Source organism: Lacerta agilis, chromosome 9 (genome assembly GCF_009819535.1).
Source record: "Lacerta agilis isolate rLacAgi1 chromosome 9, rLacAgi1.pri, whole genome shotgun sequence".
Taxonomy (NCBI): domain Eukaryota; kingdom Metazoa; phylum Chordata; class Lepidosauria; order Squamata; family Lacertidae; genus Lacerta; species Lacerta agilis.
In genome coordinates, this window is record NC_046320.1 from 72,476,132 (window position 1) to 72,503,165 (window position 27,034).

At 46.6% G+C, this 27,034-nt stretch overlaps 1 protein-coding gene across 1 annotated transcript in view; it reads left to right on the forward strand.

The window, feature by feature from the left end:
- Positions 1–27,034, forward strand: part of ATP6V1B1 (ATPase H+ transporting V1 subunit B1) — a 79,148-nt gene that overhangs the window by 11,557 nt on the left and 40,557 nt on the right. The window contains 3 exon segments of the mRNA XM_033161091.1: positions 11,546–11,601; positions 17,903–18,001; positions 25,986–26,079. Of these exon segments, the coding sequence (XP_033016982.1) occupies positions 11,546–11,601; positions 17,903–18,001; positions 25,986–26,079 (249 nt within the window).

Below are 27,034 nucleotides of genomic sequence, written 5' to 3' on the forward strand. Positions count from 1 at the left end.
AAAAGACAGTAAAATACCATATTAAAACAGCTGACAGAGAAAACGAGTCATAAATTTGTCTAGTCCTCTTTTCAAGCCACCTAGGTCACTGCATTCAGTGGCAGGGAGTTCCATAGTTTAACTCTTCTCTGTGTGAATTAGAAATCCTTTCCTTTATCTGTCCTAAATCTTCCAACCTTCAGCTTCATTGAACGTCCACAAGTTCTAGCATTAGGACAGGAGTAGAAACACTTTTCCCTAGCCATTCTCCTTCTATCCCATGCATAATTTCATAAATTGGTAGCATATTGCCTCTTCAAAACAGAGAGGCCCCCAAACAGCCTCGCTCCAAGAAATAAGCCACAGGGTTGCCATATTTCAAAAAGCGAAAGTCCGGACACAAAAGATGTTGAACTTTTCTTTTGGGACCAAAGTCGTTCAGCTTCGCTTGCAAAATCTCTCTCCGCCCCCCCAAAAAAGAAAGAAAATGTTTTTGAGCAAATTTTAAGGAAATTCACCAAAATCGACATTTCCAACATGGGTTTTCATACGTCTGGGTTTCCCCGAACATTTATGTGATTTCAGGACACTGTTTCCAACGGCTGAATCCCTGCGATGTCTGGGAAATTCCGGACACATGGCAAGCCTAAATATGAGCCATGCAAAGAAGTGGCCAAGACCCTCCTATTGACTCTCCTGTCCTCCTGCCTCTGAGTAAACGAAACCTCCGCAGGCTGAATACCAGCTAATTTGTGGCAAAGGCTGCAAGGCCGTTCAGCCAGAAGCATCTCGGGTGCCGGGCAGATGAAGTGTCCTTAAGCCCCCTTGAAATTCATGGTCCTTAAGTGCATTTGTATCATTCTCAAGAAGCAGCATTCACAGAAAACATCCCCTCCAACTTTGGGCAGGAGCTCTTGTTAGACAAGGGTGTCCCAATATGCTAGCAACTAAAGCAGAGCAGTCGGGAAAGGGGCACGGAGCTGCCACTTTTGTGGGTTGCCCGGAGTACAGAAGGACAAACCTGTCCACTCTGGTTGCCTTAATTTTTTCACAATCATCAATTCAGCTCTCCACACTCTCGCGTCGGTTTATGAATTCAATCATCCCTGATGCAGATTAACACTATGAATTTTATCTCACGCACAAACGTTTTTTGTACACAGTCTTGCACAATGTAGACCATTTTGCAATGCTCTTTCCCCTCCTTTACCAATATGAGCAGTTATATGCACGCTAATACCTGCGTTTTTGTATACACTGCATTAGTCAGACGGGGAATTGCATTGCAAAATTCAAGAAAGTGCGAATTTTGCAGGATGGCTGCGCTTCAGGTTATCGTTTCTGGAAGAGCAAAATTCAGTTCTCTTTTAAGAACTGAATTTCTCCTCCACTGATTCAGAAACAAAATAGGAAATTCTTTCCAGTAGCACCTTAGAGACCAACTGAGTTTGTTCTTGGTATGAGCTTTCGTGTGCATGCACGATTAACTTTCGTGTGCATGCACGATTTCGGACACGAAAGCTCATACCAAGAACAAACTCAGTTGGTCTCTAAGGTGCTACTGGAAAGAATTTTCTATTTTGTTTCGACTATGGCAGACCAACACGGCTACCCACCTGTAACTGATTCAGAAAGTGCATTGATCTACCACAAAATGTCTTGCACTTTTACTGCCTGTAAATACTTTACTGCCAAAAAAAGAAAAGAAGGCAAGTGATCCAGAATTCAGAAATTCAGTACCTTTTTTGTGACCTGGTTTGCAAACCAGGCCACCAAAGTCAACCTTTATCCCCAGCCCCTTAATCAACTCAAAATTCCAGTTGATTAACTGAAGCCATTTTAGTTCTCCCGATAAAGGAAACTTTTTGTTCCACGAGGGGTGATAGGTTCTCTTTGCCACGTGGCTTTTCCTTCGAGAATACCCAAAGAGCACCCACACGGAAGTTTCGGAGGCATGCAGAATTATTTAAAGTTGACTGATAAGTTGGTTCGAAAACCAGGCAACGAATCAAGTAACAGCAGGTTAAAATCGCCGAGCGGCCTTAATTATGTGGCCCTCTCCTGAAAAAGGGGAACAAAGATTCTGGGTGCCACAGCCGGAGGCACAAGGAGATGCTCTCTGGCCTAGAGGGAAGCCTGAACTTTGCAGAGGACCCCTTAGGCTTGTTTGAGAAGGGGGGACCCACCCAACAGATGCCGGGGATGGAGAGGGGGGGGGCTGGCAGAGTGGAAGCAATTAGCGACTTGGTGTCATTGGGCTGGTTGCCCCCTTTGTCAGCACGGTCAATTTCCTTTGCTCCCTGCTCTGCCCCCCCCTCGCCTCTCCCTTTCCCCCCATGGGAGTTAATCGGACACAATGGTCAGGGTTAATTCAGATTGTCAAGGATGGGAGCTGTGAATTTGAGGGGGGAGGAGGGCGGGCAGAGGGCAGCCTCCTGGGGGGGAAAAACCAACCCTGTGCACACACACACATTTTCCTTTTTTAATTTCTTTTTTTACGGCGTCCACAATTGGTCCCAACAGCTTTGGAGACACCTTTTCCCCTCTCCCCCCGACTCCCTTCACCTCTGCCAAGGAAGCCCACGGCCCACCCACTCTGCAGCCCCGAGGAAGCCTTAAATCCTCTTTTCTTTTTTTGCAGCAACTCAAGCTCCTAATGATCTGAATTGGTGCTTTCCGGCGGGGCTGTTTTGGAGGGGTGGGGTGGGCATTCTCCCCGCCTCATTTTCCTTCTTTAAAATGAAAAAATCTTCCCTCTACAAAATCCAGCCCGGTGGGCAGTTCCGTCTCGCGACGTCTCTCCCGTCCCCCACAGAGAGGAGCGGTTCTCCCTATGCACATTTGCTGGGCGGCGATTTGAATTGGATCCTGAAGTCCCGTTGCTACGACTTAGCTGCTTTGGGTTTATCTGGCGAACACTTATACACCGCTTGCCTCAAAGAGAGGAAGGAAAAACAATATCCTCCAAGCTGCCTATCATTCATATATCATTATTATATTTATTTATATCCTGCCTTTTCCCCCAGGCTCAAGGCAGCTTACGCAAGTTAAAAACAGGTAAATACCCCAGAACTGGCTTTACTAAACATCTTCCAAGACAATAATGCCCATGTACACCACAAAGAACTCATAATCCATCTACTCTCAGCAGCCAGAAACATCATAACCAGACTCTGGAGAGACCTGTCAGGAGTAAGCATGGACCAATGGTACCAAGTAGTATGGGAAACAGCCCTACTAGAAAAATTAACCAGCAACCTAAAACTAGCACGGGGACAAACAGAAGAAGATACCTTCACCCCCATATGGTCCCCCTTCATCACACACACAGCCCAAAAAGACGATGACAAAAACCTACCGACAGCATACAAATCAATATGGCTAACCTGATCCAAAACACCCACCCACCCCACTCACACAGGAAACCAAAGATCACCACAGCCAACCACAAATGAACAAGCACACCCTACGCCAATCGCGACCTCTCACCGCCAAAGAAACACAAGCGAGCAACAGAGAACCAACACAACTGATGCTGACACCAAATCCTACATACACTAAGGAAAATAGAAACATCGCCTCCCCACCCCACCCTCCCCCCATCCCACCCACCTCCTTCCCCCCTCTCTCCCTAATGTCTCAACAACCAAAATTGATCTGTAAAAATGTTACATGGAAAAATGCGAGAGACATTTTGTAAACCAAGAAAATCTTTAATAAAAAAAGAAAAGAAAAGAAAAACTTCTGTGGGTATATAAAAAAAACAGCTAAATTAAATAAATTAAAAACTTATGGAAGGTAGTAATTAAAAAGTAATTAAATTCTAATAGTTAAAACAAGATTTTTTTAAAAAAAAAACCCCGAATCTATTAAAATGCAGATAATAAAAACAGAACAGCATTGTTATTAGTAGTATTAGTATTATTATTAATATGAATAGCATTAATGTAATTAATTAAATTTGTGTATTGCCCTTCATCTGTAGTTCAACCCTTTCCTTTAAATCGCTGTCAGTTCCCAAAGGAAATTGTCTTCTCCTGCCGGCAGAAAGACAACAAGGAGATTCAATTATATACAAATATTCAATTATATATATAAAACATGGCTGAAATGCACAAACTAATTTTTTTAAAAAACAAAATTTGCATTGTTAAAAATATCAGTAAAGCATTTAAAAGAAGCTTCAATTAAATCCTCCTGTCTGGATAGGCTTCCTGAAACAGCAAAACTTTCAGCCGGTGTCTAAAACAGCTTAACAAAATAATTTTATTATTTGTTCACGACCCATCTGCCTGGGTTTCCCCAGCCATTCTGGACGGCTCCCAACAGATACAAGAACACAATAAAACATCATTTTATTAAAAACCTCGCTATACAGGACGGCCTTCAGATGCCTTCTAAAAGTTGTATAGTTAATTTTAGGGTTGCCCTACCTTGAAGAGCAAAAAAGAGGGCAGCCTGGGTTGCTGCCCGCCTGAGACAGGGAAAGAGGTGTGCCTCTTTCCCCAGCTCAGGCTGGCAGTGGCTGCAACGTGCAGAGAAGCCCAACCCCAACGCCCTCCCCCCAACCAAAAAAACCTTGACATTTCCTTTAAAATGTAAAATTCCGCTCAGATGGGCATGTTGCCCCCCCACAAAAAATAGGACATGTCCGGATTTTCCCAGACATATGGCAACCCTATCTCCTTGACATCTGATGAGAGAGCGTTCCACACAGCAGGTGCCACCACCGAGAAGGCCCTCTGTAAGTTCACTTCTCGCAGCGAGGGAGCCGCCAGAAGACCCTCGGAGGAGGACCTCAGCGGAGACGCTCTTTCGGGTATAAAGAGCCAAAGATGTTTAGGGCTTTAAAGGCCAACACTTTTTCTGTCGTGCCACAATGGTGGACGTCACGTGCCACCAGTGTGGGACAGAAGGTAAACCACCACATTCTGTAGAACGTAGCACATAACGGTGAGCTTGTACGCGGACAAAAAGCTTTCGACAAAAAAAATACCCTATTTTTGGCTCCATAAGACACACTTTTTTCCTCCTAAAAATTAAGGGGAAATATCTGTGCGTCTTATGGAGCGAATGGTGGTCCCTGGAGTTGAATTGCCCAGGGGCCAAAAGAGGATCATGCTTTTTATTTTACAAAAAGAAAAGGGGGTGTTGAAAGGACCCCGCTCAGCAGCTGATCAGCAAGAGATCGGGAGAGAGATAAGAGTCCCGGCTCCCTTTCAGCCCCGCCCTCTTGCCCAGGCCTCCATTGTTGAATGTGCTGCAGAGGGAGGTTGTTTGTTTCCCCAGCGACATGTGATTGGCTGATTAGATTATCTGTCTGGAAACTGTAGAAAAGGCTCCCTTTCCTTTAGAAGCTGCAGAAATGTGAGTTGAACCCCATAAAAATGGGGCTTTTCCTCTTTGTTTTTCCCCCTTTGCAAAAAAGCTGCAAAACTTTTAGCTGATCCTCAAAAAAACAGGGCTTTTCCCTTTGCAAAAAAGCTGCAAAACTTTTAGCTGATCCTCAAAAAAAACCAAACAGGGGTTTTAGAGGAGGAAAACCAGAAAAATATTTTTTTTCTTGTTTCCTCTAAAAACGAGGTGCGCCCTATGGTCCGGTGCACCCTATGGAGCGAAAAATACGGTAATTGTCCAAAGACTCCTGTGGATCAGGAACTGCAGACCCTGCAAGTGTCCCTATTTTCCAGAGGTGTCCCTGATTTAGAGAAGCCGTCCTGGTTTCTGATCTGAACCCAGAATGTCCCGCTTTTCCTTAGGACCTCCTTATTTTCATTGGAGAAATGTTGGAGGGAATGGAGTTATCTGACCCCCGAGCCGCCTGAAGACAACCCTGTATAGGGAATTGTTGTGGTGGTTTTTTAAATGTTTTAATGTTTTATTATGTTTTTAAATATGCGTGAAGCTGCCCAGAGTAGCTAGGGAAACCCAGTCTGATGTGTGGGGTATAAATAGGAAAAATTATCCTTATGGAATGGAACGTCCCTGTTTTCATCGGAGAAATGTTGGAGGGCATGGAAATGGTGAAGTTGCAGGAAGCAGAGAGGAATAAATGGACAGATCTCCAAACGGTGAGATGTGAATCGGTATTTACACCTTAGAATCCTAGAATGGTAGAGTTGGAAGGGACCCCAAGGGCCATCTAGTCCAACCCCCTGCAATGCAGGAATCTCAACTGAAGCATCAGATGGCCAACCAACCTCTGCTTAAAAACCTCCAAGGAAGGAGAGTCCACCACCTCCCAAGGGAGACCGTTCCACTGAGTTGGGTGTGAGCAGGGAGACGGCGAAGTTTGCAGACGCTCCGAAATTGCTCAGGGCTTCTAAGACCAAAAGAGATTGCAAAGGTCTCCAAGAGGAGCTCTCGAAATGGAGAGCTGTTCTTGTGCCAGATAGAAATGGGGAAAGAGTTGGGTGGATCCATCTCCTCTTTCATTTCAGGGGTTGATGATGATGATGATGATGATGATGATAGCCCTGTGTCCCAGAAATTCCTCTGGCGGCAGCATTGGCCTCTGAGGACTTTCTGGGGAGGTGTGTTTTCTCAGGCAGCTCCCGGCCCCCGCCCGCCCGCGTCTCCCAGCATCAGCTCCATTAGGCCTGACACGTACAGCCACCATTTCTGTAAAGGTCGTAACCTGCCCAGTAGGGCTCGGCAAGGCCAGGTTCCTTGAACTCACACATCTGTGTGCTGGAGCCTAGACTGCCCTGCGGAGAAGAGGTCAGAGGCCAGGAGGACGAAGGGCCCGTGCGGATCCCACATGCGCTTTTGGGGTGGTGCATTTCCCCTGTAGCTTCTGGAGGAAGGGGACTCCTTCTCTTTCTCCCATAAATAAACGGAGAGCGTGGCCTGTGTATCTCAATTTATATTTATGTGTTTAGTCGTTCAGTCATGTCCATCTCTTCGTGACCCCATGGACCAGAGCACGCCAGGCACTCCTGTCTTCCACTGCCTCCCGCAGTTTGGTCAGACTCATGTTGGTCAAAACTTCCCCAAACAGGGCTGCCTTCAGATGTCTTCTAAAAGTCAGGTGGTTGTTTATTTCCTTGACATCTGGTGGGAGGCTGTTCCACAGGGCAGGCGCCACTACCGAGAAGGCCCTCTGCCTGGTTCCCTGTAGCTTCACTTTTCATAAGGAGCGAACTGCCAGAAGGCCCTCGGAGCTGGACCTCAGTGTCTGGGCTGAGCGATGGGGGGTGGAGACACCCATAGTCTTAAAAATAATAATTAATTGAACCTACGGTGCCCGGTATTCCCAATTGGCTCACATCCAAGTACTGTTGTTGTTCAATCGTTCAGTCGTGTCCGACTCTTCGTGACCCCATGGACCAGATCACGCCAGGCACCCCTATCCTCCACTGCCTCCCACAGTTTGGTCAGACCCATGTTGGTAGCTTCGAGAACACTCTCCAACCATCTCATCCTCTGTCGTCCCCTTCTCCTTGTGCCCTCCATCTTTCCCAACATCAGGGTCTTTTCCAGGGAGTCTTCTCTTCTCATGAGGTGGCCAAAGTACTGGAGCCTCAACTTCAGGATCTGTCCTTCCAGTGAGCACTCAGGGCTGATTTCTTTAAGGATGGATAGGTTTGATCTTCTTGCAGTCCATGGGACTCTCAAGAGTCTCCTCCAGCACCAGAATTCAAAAGCATCAATTCTTCGGCACTCAGTCTTCTTTATGGTCCAGCTCTCACTTCCGTACATTACTATTGGGATTTATATTATTTACCGGTATATTTATATTTTCCCGTCTGTGGAATGCTCTCCCCAGGAAAGTTCGCTGGACGCCTTCACTGGACCCTCTAGTTACGTACCGCTCTGGATATGTAACTTTCGGATTACGAACGCAGCAAACCCGGAAGTGTATACTTCCAGGTTTTGCTGCTCGCACATGCGGAGAGGCAATCAATCGCGCCGTGCACAGAAGCTGCACCTCTGTCTACGGACTTTTCGGGTTCCGGACAGGCCCCCAGAAAGAATTTAATTCATATCCAGAGGGTCCACTGGATACATCTTTAAGCGCCAGGCAAAAACGTTCCTTTTCAACCAGGCCTTTGCCTGACTTGATCTACATCCTATACCTTTTTTTAAAATGCTGGCTCTTTTGGGTTGTTGTTTTTATTATTATTTTATTGGGTTGCTGTTAATGTTTCGCTTTTATGCATTTGATATTTTATGCGAACCACCCTGAGACATTTTCTATAGGGCAGTATAGAAAATAAATACATAAATAAATAAATTCCCACCCCCCGTCCCCCGTCCCCAAATGAGGACTCAAGGCAGGGAGGGCTCACCGCTAAAACAAAACAGCTGAAAGCAGAGAGGCAGCAGGGAATTCTATCATCTTGCTCTCTTGCTATCAATCTATAACCAGTTTGTTTTGTTTGTCTGGTTTGGTTGGTTGTTTGTAAGTCACATTGGGTTGCCTTGGGTAATAATAATAATAATAATAATAATAATAATAATAATAATAATAATAATAATAATAATAACAACAACAAGTTATTATTTATATGCCACCCCTCTGACGGGGTTGCTCCAGCCACTCTGGGCACCTTCCGACAAGTTAAAAACACAGTGAAACATCGAACCAAAGCGACTCACAAATTTAATAATAAATAAATAGCCTCAGCACGGGCCCTCTCCTTGAAGGGCCAGGGCGCCATGTGTCCCATCCTGCGCCCACATTCCACTGCCACGGATGCCCCCCGCAACCCCCGCCTTTGGCCAAATTGCCTAATGTGTAATTAATGTGGGATTAGCACTCCTCGACGTGTGTCCCCCCCAACACACACACACACACAAATTCCTCTCTGTGCTGAGGATTCTGGTGACATCATTTGCAGTGACAGTGGAGTGACTGGGCGAGAGATTAGCTGCACACGCTTCAAAATGTCAGCGTGCACCTTCTGCTGCGGCAAATCCAGAGACACGGCCTTCGGTCGCAAGAACCCCATGGCGGTTGAGCTTGGAAAGTCACCGGATCAGAAGCAAACGGCGTCAATAAATAAGCAAGGGATATTGTCTTTTTGGTGGGGGTTTCCTTCCGGGAACTGGAAGGTGGGCAAAGCTGGATCAAAACGGGTTTGCTTGGAGCAGCTGTGCCTGTGTGTCATCTAGAGCAGGGGTCGGCAAGACTGACTGGGCATGGGCCGGATCACACCTGCGGAGATCCTCCGTGGGCCGGGCCGGCGCAGCACGATGCTGGAAATCGCATCTGCACATGTCTGTGGCGCTGGAAGTAGCTTCTGCGCATGCCCAATCATGCATGCGCAGAAGGGATTTCCGGCTTCTGGGCATGCGCAGAGGTGATTTCTGGAGCTGCGGAAGAATGTCCCCGCACCACACTGCGCCGGTTTACCACAGCACGTGGGGACTCACCAAGCAGACAGCTCTGTTCGGGGGCGGCTCGTGGGCCGGTTAAACGGACACTGTGGGCCGCTTCTGGCCCATGGGCCGCAGGTTGGGGACCCCTGATCTAGAAGCTGGAGGAAGAAACAGGCTGGAGGTTTTGAGGGAGAGACATGCCTGATTTCTGCTCACATCCAAGGCCATGGCGGCAGGGGAAGCAAAACCCTTTTGGGGTGTTAATGGTGTGACCCCCTCGGTGTGTGTGTGTGTGTGTGTGTGTGTGTGTGTGAATCATATGGCTGTGCATATGCGCAGCTTGCAGACTTAACATATAGAACAAGAGAAGAAGAAGAACAACAACAACGTTCATTTAGAGAAGATTGGAAAACATTTATTGAATATATGGGGGGGATTGTGTACACTTGAAAACGCTGGCAGGGTTAAGATAAATTCAGCAGCGTAAATAAGTTTTGATGACTGCAATAATGGAATACGGAATGGTTCAGTTTTTGTAAAATATGCAGGGGTTTGTGATATGCAAAATGAACCATGGAAAGAGAAGAAGGGAAGAAGGGAAGTCATTGCTATTTTAAGGATGTTTAAATGAGTATTTTAACAGAAAATATATTAAAATTATATATATATATATATATATATATATATATATATATATATATATATATATAATCTTACAGAAACCGCAGTCTGCGCTATCCCTCATTCCAAGGAAACACGAACTTTGCATAAGCAAACCATTTTTTGTTGTTATCTATAGATACAAATTGCTTCTTAAATTTAAATTATTCATTTTCACCTTTTACAAATATTTTTAACAATAGAAGCAAAACCTATACAAATCTAATTTACCTTCCCCTCGTCTTCCCTCCCCTCCTTTCTGCGGTTATTTATTTCATATCTTTTACTACTGCAAAACCATTTCAAATCTATTTGCCAATTTCCCCTTATCTTCCCTTTAATTATATCTTACCGCATGTGTTTATATCAGTCCTGCTAATGTTTGGATTTGTTTACAACGTTATCTTCAAATAATCAATACATTTCCCCCATTCAATTTTTAAAAGCTTCTCTGCTTGATTTCTAACTCTTCCGGTGAATCTCGCCATTTCTGCGTACGCCATGGATTTTAGTTGCCAATCTTCCTTTCCCAGAAAGTGCCATTTACATTCATGCAAAAGTTCCTCTGTCCTCTGAACTTACCTATTCAGTGCTGTAACAACTTATTATTATTATTATTATTATTATTATTATTATTATTATTAATAATAATAATACCCCACTCATCTGGCTGGGTTTCCCCAGCCACTCTGGGCAGCTCCCAACAGAATATTAAACAGAATAACAACTTCAAACATTAAAAACTTCCCTGGACAGTGCAATTTTTTTACTTAGTTAGTTAGTTAGTTAGTTTGTAGATACATACATACCCCACCTATCTGGCTGGGTTTCCCCAGCCATTCTGGGCGGCTTCCAACAAAAGATTAAAAATACATTAAAACATGTCTTCTAAAAGCCAGATAGTTGTTTATTTCTCTGACATCTGATGGGAGGGCATTCCACAGGGCGGGCCCCACCACCGAGAAGGCCCTCCGCCTGGTTCCCTGTAAGTTGGCTTCTCGCAGGGAGGGAACCACCAGGAGGCCCTCGGAGCTGGACCTCCCCAATGCTTACTTCTTTTTATTCTCATATAATGCCTCCTTATTCTCCTTATTCTAGTCCTTATCCTCCTTTCTCTAGTTCTCCTGAAATCACATCTATGGTGCCTGACACCAGGGGCGGAGGGTGGGGGGGCGGTCCAGCCTGGGTGGCACCACTGAGGGGGGTGAAAAAATGCTGGGCGGCACTCACCGCGGGGCCTGCAGCGCGCCCCAGCCACACTTCTCTCCTGGGATTGACGCAGTGGCTTGGGCACCTGCAGGCTCCGTGCTGCCCCAAACGGTTCGCCCACCTTCTCCCCCCCCCCCAGCTGTAGGGCGGCTGAGTGGGAGGAGGCAGGCAGACTCCTCGGAGGCCCCGCGGTGCGTTCTGCCCCAGCTGGCCCCGCCCTTGGCGCAGAGCACATGTGCCGCCCCAGGTGCCCGACTGGCTTGCTCCTGACACAGCTACTTTTTTTTTATTTGCTCCCACCGCAATCTGTGCATGTTTTCCCTCCTCTCTGGACATCCCCATAATTCTCTCTTCCTCCACTTTCTCTCCACAGCCTACTGGACCGTGAGTGGCGTGAATGGACCACTGGTTGTCCTGGACAATGTTAAGGTATGAGACCAATAATAATAATAATAATAAAATTATAATAATAATAATATTTATTATTTGTACCCCGCCCATCTGGCTGGATTTCTCCAGCCACTCTGGGCGGCTTCCAACAAAAATCAGATACAAAAATATCACACATTAAAAACTTCCCTGAAAAGGCATTTGCCTTTCAAATGCCATTTGAGATAAATATATGGATATGGTAGGGATGCGGGTGGCGCTGTGGTCTAAACCAGTGAGCCTCTTGGGCTTGCCGATCGGAAGGTCAGCGGTTTGAATCCCCGCCACGGTGGTGAGCCCCTGTCACTCTGTCCCATCTCCTGCCAACCTAGCAGTTCGAAAGCACGCCAGTGCAAGTAGATAAATAGGTACCACTGTGGTGGAAAGGAAACCTGGTTTCTGATCTCAGCCAGGTCTGTTGGACACTATCTGGGCTTTAACTGTATAGGTGAAACTCGAAAAATTAGAATATCGTGGAAAGGTTCATTTCTTTCAGTAATTCAACTTAAAAGGTGAAACTAATATATGAGAAAGACTCATGACATGCAAAGCGAGATATGTCAAGTTTTTATTTGTTAAAATTGTGATGATTATGGCGTACAGCTGACGAGAACCCCAAATTCACAATTTCAACTTTGGGGTTTTCATCAGCTGTACGCCATAATCATCACAATTATAACAAGCAAAGGCTTGACATATCTCGCTTTGCATGTCATGAGTCTATCTCATATATTAAACTCCAGTAGCTAATGAAAACAATTGCTTACATAAATGGACTTTTCCACGATATTCTAATTTTTCGAGTTTCATCTGTATTTTAAGAAGGCAAAAAAACCACATTGGTTTGAAAGAGTGACCTCTAGTGACCAAAGGGAGCCATGCATCATCAAGGGAAGGAAAAGTTACATTTTAACTGACTATTTCATAACGCTTAATTATTTGGGGGGGAGTAAAAATGGGGGGGGGGTGTTCCATATTTATCATCACCATCAATTTGTATGTGGCTTTTCCACGCCCAAAGTAGTTTGAAAAGCTTGCATATAATTCGCGGACGGTTACAAGACGTAAGAAATTTTTAATTCTTTTTTGCAAACCGCTTTGAGGTTTTCTACAATCAAGCGGCCCATAAATGCCATGGATAATAAATAAATAACTTGTCACAAACAGCAGGCAAACGGAAACCTTTAATTATATGGGGTGGTTGCTGGAGTCGAGGCTTAGTTTTGGAGACGCACTATTTTTGCCTTCTTTGCCTTATTCTTAAGCTTTATTATGATCCAGTTTTTTTGCAGTGCATTTCTTCAGCCAAGCAACATGTACCATAATGTCTCTGCGAGGATAAAGTGTACATATCAACACAAACATATTTCCAGAAATAACCTGCAGAGGTGCATTATTTCAGGGTTAATTGCTCTGCAGAAATGTGTATATTGGGGTGATTTTATGCAAACAAATGTATGTTATGAGAAATTTGCACCAAAATGTTGCTGAATTTTCTTTTTTTAAATTTTTTTATTAACTTTATTGCATCAATACAGAAGAAAAAGAAAAAACCATTAAAATAGAAACATTAACTAAAGAAAAATAAAATTTGAAAGTTACAGATTGAATTCTTCCTTAGGTAAAACCTCAAGATACATACAAATAATACAATCCAATATACCTAAATTAAAAATAATACAAAACCCACATAATAACATCCAATTCAATATTCAATATTCATATAAATCAATTTCTACTAACCTTTAGCAATACTTCTTTCTTCCGTTTTTCTGTCCATTCTTATCTATTCTTATCTTATCTATTCTTATCTATTTCTTTTATATATTACCTCCTCCTCCCTCATGGCTTCCACTTGTCATCATCCCAGGAAATCGATCTATCTCTTCTTTTTTTACTACTCTTATACTCTTTATAATCCCTCTATTCTATTTCCTTCTATCTTTCCTTTTTAACTTTTATTCACAATACAGAGTGTCTAGAAATGGAGCCAGCATTTTCACGAGGATTTGTTTAAAGAAAAATTCGTGGACGAATGTGGAAACCATAGAATCACAGAATGGTAGAGTCGGAAGGGACCCCGAGGGCCATCTTTGGCCCAAGCTGGGGCTCGAACTCCCAATCCTGAGATTAAGAGACTTCTGCTCTACCGAGTGAGCTATGTGAACAGCCGAATGTAAAACCGGGGAAGAAACTGAGAGAAATCAAAATCAATATAATTAATCCATTTTCATCTCTCATGGGAGCAATTTCCATAGTTTTACAATGAGCTGTGTAAACAAGTAAATATGCACATGCAGAGTCCTGATTTATTTCTTTATAATTGCTTAGAGGGACGCGGGCGGCGCTGTGGTCTAAACCACAGAGCCTAGGGCTTGCCTGTCAGAAGGTCGGCAGTTCGAATCCCTGAGACGGGGTGAGCTCCCGTTGTTTGGTCCCTGCTCCTAGCAGTTCGAAAGCATGTCAAAGTGCAAGTAGATAAATAGGTACCGCTCAGGCGGGAAGGTAAACAGCGTTTCCATGCGCTGCTCTGGTTTCGCCAGAAGCGGCTCAGTCATGCTGGCCACATGACCCGGAAGCTGTATGCCGGCTCTCTCGGCCAGTAAAGCGAGATGAGTGCCGCAACCCCAGAGTCGGACACGACTGGACCTAACAGTCAGGGGTCCCTTTCCCTTTCCCTTTAATTACTTAATTAATTCACGTCCCTTCACTGAAATGCCACAGGGCAGTTTGTGACGTAGTAACACAATAAGAGAAACATACCATACAATCAGGTGTATTCAATTTAACGTAAAGCAGGTGACTAAACTAAATTTAAACTGAGTTGCTGTGCCTCACCCTGGGATCACTTGGAATGAAGCGTGGTCCAGAAATACATTACATTAACAAATAAATAGCATAATATCCATACAATCACATGACACCCATGAAACGCAGGAGAATCCAAACTGTTCCACAATAAGCAGTGCATCGTTTTTAGTTTTTAGTTTATTAATTACCCACTCCTCACCCTAAGGTGCTGAAGCAATTGAAAACACAACGCTGAAAGCAATCCTAAAAGCTTACAGGTACAACAAAATGCAACTGCAAAAAATAACATCTAACAACAATAGCAAGCACAGCAGTCTGATAAAAAATAATGGAAGCCCACCCAGCTGCTTATTTTCCTGACTTTAATTCAAATTTGGGATTTCTTTATCGGGTCCTGGACTTTGCCCAAAATTTCTTCCACTGGAAAATCTGGGTTCTTGTTTGTCCTGTTACCTCGCTTGCATCTCAATCTTTTTGTTTTCTAATTCAGACCTCTTGTTACCTCTTGTTTGTCCTGTTACCTCGCTTGCATCTCAATCTTTTTGTTTTCTAATTCAGACCTCTTAACTTGTGTTGTTCAGTCGTTCAGTCGTGTCCGACTCTTCGTGACCCCATGGACCAGATCACGCCAGGCACGCCTATCCTTCACTGCCTCCCGCAGTTTGGCCAAACTCATGCCAGTTGCTTCGAGAACACTGTCCCACCATCTCATCCTCTGTCGTCCCCTTCTCCTTGTGCCCTCCATCTTTCCCAACATCAGTGTCTTTTCCAGGGAGTCTTCTCTTCTCATGAGGTGGCCAAAGTACTGGAGCCTCAACTTCAGGATCTGTCCTTCTAGTGAGCACTCAGGGCCGATTTCCTTGAGAATGGAGAGGTTTGATCTTCTTGCAGTCCATGGGACTCTCAAGAGTCTCCTCCAGCACCAGAATTCAAAAGCATCAATTCTTCGGCGATCGGCCTTCTTAACTAACAAGGCACAAATGATTTGGGTCTCTGGTCCCCTTATCCAGGAGCCTCATGGAAGAGGCGCACCTCTTCACCCACTTCCAGAAAGAACGCTTTGGTACCCAACTCCCTCAGCTTCTAGTCCCTTGATCATCTTGGCTGCCCTCCTCTGACACCTTCTCCACCTTTGTTCACGATGGAGGTCATCCATCAGGGCGACCACGGCTGGCTCAGTCCCCAAACCCTGCCTGAACCCGCTTCAAAACGTATCCAGAAACTCCTGCCACTGCTCTTCCCGCCACTCTCTCCACCGCCTTGCCCAAGAAAGGGGTATTCATGCCCAGGTGGTCATTATTGTCAATCGTAGTTACATTATCGGCTAAAAAGCTCTTTGGTCAAAAGAGCCCAGCAGAGGGTTCCAAATGGTCGAGCATTTCCCCTCCACAGCAAGCCAGCTGCCTCTGTAAAGCTGGGCACGGATTGCTCCTTTCCTTTGTCCGCAGTGCCTGGGGCCCAAAGATAGATTGCCCCCGGCCATGGAGGTTCCACTCAGCCATCATAACTTCTATCCACTGACAGCCGCAAAGGGTCGTAGTGGGTGGCAGGTGAGCATGCTTACTTGGAAATAAGTTCCATTAAAATCAAAGGGGCTTACTTCCCAACAAATCTGTTTAGTCCCTGAGTGAGGAACAGTAGGAATGTAGAAAGGACCTAATTTCTGGCACTCCCTGCCCAGTTGACAGGTCTCCAAGTGAGCTATGATACGGCCAATTAAAGAACCCGCATTCCAAATTCAAGCGGGGAATGTGCTCTGGGATGAATTGGAGCTTTGTGGGGCCGTGCCCAGCACAATACCCCGTTTCTATGCAGCCCTTTCGTCCCGATAGGTGCAGGAAGGGGGATTAATAAGATCAATTAAAGAGCCGGATCACAGAGGCTTCCCCCCCCCTCCGCTGCAGTAGTTGGCAAGGCTTAAAGTACAAAGTACAGGCTCAGCAGAAAAGAGGTACGTTTGGAAGGATGGAGGAGGGCAGGACGAGGCTAAACTTGGCGTGAGTAGATGCCAAGAGTTAAGGCGCAGTCTGTGGGTGGGTGGCTAAAGCCCAAAAAAGCCTCCAAGTCCCAGCGCACTATACCACTGAGTAATTGGTTTTAGGGGCAATGTGTCAATAACTATAATCAATATTATAATTTTTTATACCCTGCCTTTTCTCATGACAGGGACCTTACGCAAATTGAAACAGCACGATATCTAAAAACTTACGAAAGATAATAGTGGAAAAGTAATTAAAGTATGCAGAATGAAAACAATATAAAAATGGATCTGTTAAAAGACAGGTGATAAAAAAGCACAGCACTATTAAAAAGCCCTTTTCTTTTTTAAAACCAACCAACCAAACAAACAAACAAACTGTCAGTTCCCAAAAGCCTGTTGGAATAAAATGGTCTTCACCTGCCGGAGGAAGGACAGCAAAGTAGGAGTCTGGCTGGCTTCTCTAGGGAAAGAATTCCAATGTCTGGGAGCCACCACCAATAAGGCCCTGTCCGGCTTCCCCACCAGGTGTGCCTGTGAGAGTGGCGGGACCGAGAGCAAGGCCTCCCCTGGAGAGCTCAGAGCCCTGGGAGGTTGGGGGGAGCGCACATGTGGTCCTTCAGATAGCCTGGGCCAACGGGATGGCTTCCACCTTTGTGGCTGGCTTGTGAGCGCCATGGGGTGAGGTGCTCTGACTACTCCTTGAGGGTGTCAGTGCATTTCTTTAAAATATTGCAACGTGTTTGTATAAAGCATGCAACCCTCCTGTCATTCCGAAAGCCTTGCTGCAACAACAACAACAACAACATAATCCGTAACGTGATTTAAGTCAGCCTCTGTTTAAACATCAATCTGGGGCATGGGACAGCTCAGTTGGGAGAGCATGGGAGGACTCATATCTCAGGGTTGTGGGTTCGATCCCCACGTTTGGCAAAAGATCCCTGCCTTGCACGAGGTTGGACTAGATGATCCTCGTGGTCCCTTCCAATTCTATGAAAAGAGCTCCTGAGCTTGTTTGTGCCTTAAAATCACCGGAGGAGCAGCTGCTTCACATCTTTGCCCTTGTTTCTTTCATGCAGCCTCGGCAGTCAGTCTGTGCATAGTTAACCTATGGAACCTCCTCTCACAGCAGCGATGACCAGTAACTTTGGTGGTTTTAAAAGAGAATCAGACAAATTTGCGGAATAGGAGAGAGCTATCGATGGGCTAATAGTCAGGCTGGCTCTGCTCTGCTTCCACGGTTGGAGGCGGCATCAATGCTACTGAATCCCAGGAGCTGGAAACCGCAGGAGGGGAGAGTGCTGCTCTTGCGGTCGAATCCTGCTAGCAGGTTTCCTGCAGGCATCTGTCTGTCCACTGTGAGACCAGGAGGCTGGACTAGGTGGGCCGTTGGCTTGATCCAACAGGTTCCTCCCATGGAAGCGTCATTTCACTAGGATCTTCGGCTCTTCCTGGCAGCCGCGTTGCTCCTGCCGCTCCTCTAACCTTCGCCTTGCTTCTCTCTCCTTGCAGTTTGCCCAGTATGCGGAGATTGTCAACTTCACCCTCCCGAACGGCACGCAGAGAAGTGGCCAGGTGCTGGAAGTGTCCGGCTCCAAAGCCATTATCCAGGTGGGTGAGAATGACTCTGTTGACCCTGGTTACAGGTAGGTAGCTGTGTTGGTCTGCCATAGTCGAAACAAAGTAAAAAAAAACTCCTTCCAGTAGCTAGCCAATCCCCCATTCCCACCCCCCTTCTGAGTAATACCCCTCCCCACCCTCTCACTATATATAAGGGTCTGTTTCAGTGTATCTGATGAAGTGTGCATGCACACGAAAGCTCATACCAAGAACAAACTTAGTTGGTCTCTAAGGTGCTACTGGAAGGAATTTTTTATTTTATTTTGTTTTGACTATGGCAGACCAACACGGCTACCTACCTGTAACTAGAGGAATAGCAACTAATTACCAAACTTAAAACCATGGAGAGACCTGGTCTGAACAAAGACACTGGATTCTTATCTCATTATACATGACAAAGCTATCTTTAGCCATCTCACCCCTTGCTTTTTCCTGTAAGACCAATTGCAGTCGTTAACAGTTGTCAACAGGTTTTCCACACCTATCAGCCAATCCCCCATTCCCACCCCCCTTCTGAGTAATACCCCTCCCCACCCTCTCACTATATTTAAGGATCTGGTGACTTCTGTTTCAGTGTATCTGAAGAAGTGTGCATGCACACGAAAGCTCATACCAATGACAAACTTAGTTGGTCTCTAAGGTGCTACTGGAAGGAATTTTTTAAATTTTGTTCACCCTGTATCTCAACGGGGCTTGGTTTGAACCAGGACTCAGCCTGCAGACCCTCCAAGTGTCCCTATTTACCAGGGACATCCGTGATTTAGAGAAGCTGTCCCGGTTTCTGATTTGAACCCGGAATGTCCCACTTTCCCTTAGGATGTCCCTGTTTTCATTGGAGGGTATGGAGTTATCCGACCCCTGAGCCGCCTGAAGGCAATCCTGTAGAGGGAAGGTTTTATTTTAAAAAAAATGTTTACTGTTTTATTGTGTTTTTACATATGTCGGAAGCTGCCCAGAGTGGCTGGGGCAACCCACACAGATGTGTGGGGTACAAATGGGGAAATTATCATGATGGAATGGAACATCCCTGTATTCATCGGAGGAATGTTGGAGGGTATAAGCCTGTCCCCTGCTTTCATTGCTTGCCTTTGGGACATTTCGACAGCTGCATAGGGACATATCAAGAACCTGCTGGATGAGGCCAATGATCCATTTCCTCCAGCATCCTGCTCTCATGGTGACTTAACAGATGATCTGCACCCAGGAGAATTCTCCCCACCCTGCGGTCTCCGACTGCGGAGGCAGAGCACAGCCATCACTTTACATTTATATCCCACCTTTTCTCTAAGAAGCACAAGGTGCTGTACACAGAACCAGAGGATCATAGAACTGGAGAGTTGGAAGGGACCCCCAGGAGCCATCTAGTCCAACCCCCTGCAATGCAGGAATCTCAGCTACAGCATCCATGATAGAAGGGGCCCCAACCTCTGCTTAAAAACCTCCAAGGAGGGAGAGTTGAATTCTCCCGCATCCTCATTTTATTCCCACCAAAACCCTGTGAAGTAGTCTAGGCTGGGAGGCAGTGCCTGGCCCAAGCTCATCCAGTGAGCATCATGGCTGTGTGGGGATTTGAATGCTGATGATACTACCTTGATGGCAGAAAGTGAGGAGGAATTAAAGAACCTTTTAATGAGGGTGAAAGAGGAGAGCGCAAAATATGGTCTGAAGCTCAACATCAAAAAAACTAAGATCATGGCCACTGGTCCCATCACCTCCTGGCAAATAGAAGGGGAAGAAATGGAGGCAGTGAGAGATTTCACTTTCTTGGGTTCCATGATCACTGCAGATGGTGACAGCAGTCACGAAATTAGAAGACGCCTGCTTCTTGGGAGGAAAGCAATGACAAACCTAGACAGCATCTTAAAAAGCAGAGACATCACCTTGCAGACAAAGGTCCGTATAGTTAAAGCTATGGTTTTCCCAGTAGTAATGTACGGAAGTGAGAGCTGGACCATCAAGAAGGCTGATCGCCGAAGAATGGATGCTTTTGAATAATGGGCTGGAGGAGACTCTTGAGAGTCCCATGGACTGCAAGAAGATCAAACCTATCCATTCTCAAAGAAATCGGCCCTGAGTGCTCACTAGAAGGACAGATCCTGAAGTTGAGGCTCCAGTACTTTGGCCACCTCATGAGAAGAGAAGACTCCCTAGAAAAGACCCTGATGTTGGGAAAGGTGGAGGGCACAAGGAGAAGGGGACGGCAGAGGATGGGATGGTTGGACAGTGTTCTCGAAGCGACTGGCATGAGTTTGGCCAAACTGCGAGAGGCAGTGAAGGATAGGCGTGCCTGGCGTGCTCTGGTCCATGGGGTCACGAAGAGTCGGACACGACTGAACGACTGAACAACAACAACTCTCCCAGTGGTCTAACCACTGAACCACAGTGGTTCCCATTACCATTTATATTAAACTGCACTGATTTTGGAGGGCTACTGACTTGGTTGCGCAAATTCACGGAGGAGGAGGAGAGGACTATTGGTGGCTCCTAGCCATGTTGGCTCCGCTCTGTTTCCACAAAGGCGGTGATGCTTCTGGAGACCAGTTTCTGGAAACCGCAGGAGGGGAGAGTTGCTCTTTTGCTCGGATCCTGCTTGTGGGTTCTCACAGACATCTGCTTGGGCACAGTGAGAACAGGATACTGGACCGGATGGGTCCCTTTGACCTGATCCGGCAATGCTCTTATATTTTTATTTTCAACTTCCCTTCTGCCAAAACCTATGCTGTTTTCTCCCTATCCGCTATGGCCGAGCCAACGTAATAAATTATGTCATTTCAACACATTCCAGTGGCAGGGATACGTCAAAAACAACACAGAAAATAATGTAATTATTTACAGAACGTTTGAAGGCTCCAAAGAAAAACATGGCAGCGAACGCTTCTTGCAGGAGCACGCAGATTGTGGCAGATTTAAACCATTTTGGGGGGAGGACAAAAACACAAAGATCCAGCACCAACCTCCCCGGCCGAAGTCGGGCTCAGGGCAGCTAACATCAGATACAAAACATTGGTATAAAATCAAACAATAATTAAATTACCTCCTAAAAACATCTCAAAATCAAATTAAAGTCTAATTAGATGGCTTTCCGCAGGGTTAGGGTTGGGAACAGTAAGTGCTCCACTGAACTGAAATTTCAGCCTTCACGACATAGGAAAACAGCCAAGTAAACAGCTATTTTGGTGGAGGAGGGTCAAGATATTAACCGATATGCATGAATTTTCATATATAGCTATATAATCCCTAGTATAGTAAGATAAGACCTTCGGAGCAGGCATTAAAAAAAAATTCAAAAAAAAATTCAATTTTTTTTTTCAAATCCCCCCCCCCAAAAAAAATATGTTCCTTGATAATTTGTCACCCCCTCCATTATGGAACCTGGGGTGGCCCGCCCCCCTTGCTACGCCCCTGCCTGAGAGGGTTGCCAACTATTTTGCCAGCAGTTCTGCCATGCCTCTAACAGAAGCCTGACCTGTGGAGATTTGGCAGATGAAGCTAGCTAGACCTTGCTTGGAGACAACCTGGATGGGAACAGCTCTCCTGGCTAAATTCCCTCCGCCATCCGGCTGTTGTTAAGGGCAGTGGCGCCCGTGGAAGGAAGGAAGGAAGGAAGGAAGGAAGGAAGGAAGGAAGGAAGGAAGGAAGGAAGAAAGAAAGAAAGAAAGAAAGAAAGAAAGAAAGACAGACAGAAAGAAAGAAAGAAAGAGAAGTTGGCAATCTGAACCCTGCAGGTTTGCTTCCAGTTACAGATAGGTAGCCGTGTTGGTCTGCTGTAGTCGAAACAAAATAAAAATTAAAAAATTCTTTCCAGTAGCACCTTAGAGACCAACTACCGGTAAGTTTGCTCTTGGTGTGAGCTTTCGTGTGCATGCACACTTCTTCAGATACATGCACACGAAAGCTCATACCAAGAACAAACTTAGTTGGTCTCTAAGGTGCTACTGGAAGGATTTTTTTTGGTTTTCTTCCAGCCACATTGGCCTTTCACAGTGTCGATGTACAAGGACCGACTTCCCCCCCGCCAGCACTCAGAATGTTTGTCAGCATTCTGTGACCTCACAGCAGCTTTATCCAGAGGGCCAGATCGTGAAAGGAGGGGACCCTCTCAAAGCGCAGCCCCCGTGCCTTGGGTCTGGGGGTGAGTGGCTGGCTGGGACTTAGGACCAGCAAGGCAGAGGGTCTTCTTCTATCTGCTGGGGAGGGGGCTGCACAGTTTGCCCCTCCGTGCAGAGAAACAGGTGCCTCCTCAGGGATGCTCGCCTCTCCAAGCCCCCTGACCTTTCCTCGCCCTCTGGGGTCTCCTGGGGATGCCCTCTCCTACTTGCCCTGCTCTGATGAGCAGTGCCTTGAGCCTAGTAGCCCCGTGGAGGCGAGGGACCCAGGCAGTTGACCTGCGGGGGACCTCTGCTGGCGAGCGGCCAGACTTCAGCCCCCTAATGCCACGGAGAACTCTGCAGGGCCCTTCTAATCCTATTAGGGAGTCAGCCTCGCCAGCACCCCCCTGCCCGGCCTTTGGCAGAAGCCGCTTAGGGAAAGCCTGATATACACGGAGCTGGGGGTGGGGGGTGGGCTTATTCCACCCTTCCCAGCCCACCCCACCCTGCTGCAACAGCTGGCCGATGTGTGAACATTCTTTCGCAAAGGGGCCACACGGATCTAATTAAAGCGGCGATCCGGAGGTCACTGCCTTCAAACGGTGTCAAATATTATTCCGATCAAAGGGAGCCTTTTGGGGGTCCCTTCGGAATGGACGGGGGGGGGGAGGCACGCTGGATCCAATTAGAAGAAGGTGCTTTTTTCCTCCGGCTAACCGTGGCCTGCTTTGGCCATGGGAGCAACGCTGGGCTCTTCCTTCTGCTGCAGTGGTTTTCCAGAAGGGATGCTGGCGACTCGGGTCCCCTCTCCGCCAAGGAAGCCAGGAAGGATCCAGGCCAGGCGGCGCCAAGCGACCGAGGCCAGTTGCTCCAAACTAAGCGCATCATGTGTGGGAGAGAGAGGAGGGCGCATGGGTCACCCGGTGGGGTTTGCGCACCTCAGTTTCCCTCTTCACGCAACCAGCTGGGTGGGGGCCGTGGAGGCAAAGAGGGTAGGGGGCAACCAAGATGATCAAAGGTCTGGAAACCCAGCGTTATGAGGAACGGTTGAAGGAGCTGGGTATGTTTAGCCTGGAAAAGAGGAGACTTGAGAGGAGATAGGAAGGTCATCTTCAAATATCTCCAGGGCTGTCACATGGAAGGGAGAGCAGGCCTGCTCTGGAGGGTAGGACTCGAACCCATGGCTTCAAGTTACAAGAAAGGAGATTCCGGCAAGATTATGAAGAACTTTCTGGTGTGAATGACAGTGGAACAGCCTCCCTTGGGACGGGAGGCTGGGGAATCTTCTTCACTGGGAGTTTTTAAACAGGTTGGTTGGCCATTTTGGTCAGGGAAATTTCAGCTGTGATTCCTGCATTGCACGTGGTTGGACTAGATGTCCATTGGGGTCCCTTCCAACTCTACAATTCTGTGAATGGCTGCTAGCATAAGAACATAAGACGAGCTTGCTGGATCAGGCCAGTGGCCCATCCAGTCCAGAACCCTGTCCTCACCATGACACAAGATTTCCTCCTGCGATTTCCAGAAACTGGCATTCAGAAGCATTGCTGCCTCCGGGAGCAGAGCACAGCCATTGTGGCTCATAGCCTCAGGAGCCCCAATGCCTTGGTCCTCCCTCCACTGTTGGAGGCATCAAGGCTGCTGCAAATCACAACTGAGGAAGGTTACTGCTGCTGTGTTCTGTTCCTCCTTGGGCGATTCCCATTGGGTTGCGTCCTTGTTTATCTCTGTTGTGTATTTTCATGTTTTATACTGCAAATCGCCCCGCAATCTTCGGATGAAGGGCCATATATACATTTTATAAACAAAGTATACGGGAAGGAGCGTCTCCACCCCCATCGTTCACCTTGGAAACTGAGATCCAGCACTGAGGGCCTCCTGGCGGTTCTCTCCCTGCAAGAAGTGAAGCTGCAGGGAACTAGGCAGAGGGCCTTCTCGGTGGTGGCGCCCGCCCTGCTGTGGAACGCCCTCTCATCAGATGTCAAGCAGATGTGCAATTACATATCTTTTAGGAGACATCTGAAGGCAGCCCTGTAGAGTGAAACTTTTTAATGCTTAATGTACATTTCTGAGCACAATTCAAAGTGTTGGTGCTGACCTTGAAAGCCCTAAACGGCCTCGGTCCAGGATGCCTGAAGGAGCGTCTCCACCCCCATTATTCAGCCCGGACACTGAGATCCAGTGCCAAGGGCCTTCTGGCGGTTCCCTCCCTGCAAGAAGCAAAGCTACAGGGAACCAGGCAGAGGGCCTTCTCGGTAGTGGCACCTGCCCTGTGGAACACCCTCCCAGCAGAGGTCAAAGAGATAAATAACTATCTGACATTCAGAAAATACCTGAAGGCAGCCCTGTTTAGGGAAGTTTTTAAACTGTGACATTTTAATGTATATTAATATCTGTTGGAAGCCGCCCAGAGTGGCTGGGGGAACCCAGCCAGATGGGCGGGATACAAATAATAAATTATTATTACAAAATAAAATAAAAAATTCTTTCCAGTAGCACCTTAGAGACCAACTAAGTTTGTTCTTGGTATGAGCTTTTGTGTTATCTGAAGAAGTGTGCATGCACACGAAAGCTCATACCAAGAACAAACTTAGTTAGTCTCTAAGGTGCTACTGGAAAGAATTTTTTATTTATTTTATTTTATTTCTATGGCAGACCAACACAGCTACCCACCTGTAACTTAAATTATTATTATTATTATTATTATTATTATTATTATTATTATATAAAACGAATAACTTTCCAAACCACAAATGTTTAGCAGAGGGGAGGCAGTTGCCCACTTTCGTGGGGAGGCAATAACAGCAATAGCACTGTAGTGTTGAGGAGGCATCACAAACGTGCAAAAGGTAATCAATTTGCTGTTCAAAATCAGGATGCTCAGTTTTCCATCCGGTACTCTGGCACAAGCCAACTGACTCGCATCACCAGAGTGCTGGGCCAAAAAACAGGACATTCTGGGATCCAATCAGAAGCTGGGGTGGCTCTTGTAATTCTGAGGTGCCCTGCTCAAATTGGGACGGTTGAGGGGTATGGAATGAATCCCCCACAGTACTGTTGTGTCCATAGCATGCGGCAGAATACATTCCATGCAATAAAAAGTCCATCTGGGGAATCCCTCAGCTGCTCTTCCTTATCTGCTCACTTCCGGACTCTGCTGGGTGCTCCAATATAGAGAGCCAAAGGTCCAATTAACACTTAAAAAAAATTCCTTCCAGTACCACCTTAGAGACCAACTAAGTATGAGCTTTCGTGCATGCACATGAAAGCTCATACCAATAACAAACTTAGTTGGTCTCTAAGGTGCTAAGGGACCTTACTTATAACTATGTTTACCTTCCCGCCGGAGCAGTACCTATTTATCTACTTGCACTTTGATGTGCTTTTGAACCACTAGGTTGGCAGGAGCAGGGACTGAACAACATCCCGTTGCGGGGATTCAAACCGCCGACCTTCCGATCGGCAAGCCCTAGTCTCTGTGGTTTAACCCACAGCGCCACCCGTGTCCCATACCCATCCGCGTCTTCTTTTTTGCTCTTCAAAATATAGCAAGCCTAGAGTTTGGGCACTGTGAAAACGGGATGCTGGACTAGATGAGCCACTGGCCTGATCCAGCAAGTTGTTTTTATGTTCTTGGGCTTAAATGGGAGATTGCGACCCCGAGTGCCAAAGTGTCTGGGGAGGAGCGAAAGAGGCAGTAAGAGAGATGCTTCCTTTTCATCTTGCTGGCGAAAATTCCTCTAAATGCAGATCGCCCAGCGCAAAACGCAGCAGCCCCGGCCTCTCCCTGCTCCCTTCCCATCTGGACCTGCCTGGCCTCATTTGCCGTTAATCCTCCCTAATTGCCCGTAATTGGGTCTTTGCCCTCTGGGGCCCTTGCCTTGCAGGTGTTCGAAGGAACATCTGGGATCGATGCGAGGAAGACGTCCTGCGAGTTCACGGGGGACATTCTCCGCACACCTGTTTCCGAGGACATGCTTGGTACGTGAACGGGGAACCGGGGAGGAGGAATCCGTCTCGGGTAATGCATTGCTACAGCTGCAAAATGAAGTGTGAGCTAATCCCGTTGCAAAGGGGGGGAGAGAGAGAGAGAGAAAGGGCCGCCAGAGGCTGCAGGAACAAAGGAAAGAGAGGAGAAAGGCCAAAGGGCAGCCAGAGATGGCCCTGGCTGCCATCGAAGGAGTTGAGGCAGGGAGAGGCTTTCGGGTGCCGGAGTGGGAGGTGGGCACTGGCTCTGAGCCATGGGCATAGTCAGGATTTTGTGGGGGGCAGAACAGTTTGCTATGTATTTTTATTGATTTTTATTGATTTGGGGAACAGCTGCCCCTCCCTGGCCCCCCCATGAGTCATCTGGGGGTTCACTCCAGCAATGCTTGATGTGGAGCGCTGAAGGGAGTTAGAATCATAGAATTGTAGAGCTAGAAGGGACCCTGAGGGTCATCTAGTCCAACCCCCTGCAATGCTGGAATTTCAGATAAGCATTCGAGGCTTTGGAGTTGTCTGGGGTTGCCATATTTCAAAAAGTGAGAAGTTGTTTGGGGTTGCCGAAGTTGTGGAGCTTTTTAAAGTTTTGCCCAGAGTTGTTGAACTTTTGCAAAATCTTTAAAAAAAAAAATTTATATAAAAAATCTATTTTTAAGGAAATTTGCCAAAATCTACATTTCCAACATGGGTTGGCATATGCCCCGATTTTCAGCAATTTCCACCCAGACACTGTTTCCAACAGCCGAATCCCAGTATTATCTGGGAAATTCCAGACTTATGGCAACCCTAGAGTTGTCGTCCAAAACACTAGCAGGGCACCAGGTTGGCAAATGCTGGCCTAGACACTGATCTTTGGGGTGTAGCTGAGGATTCCAGCAGTTTTACTGATGGTTTATAATTGTTTTACATGATTCATGTTGCAATTGTGGTGTTCTGTTCTGTTCTATTATTG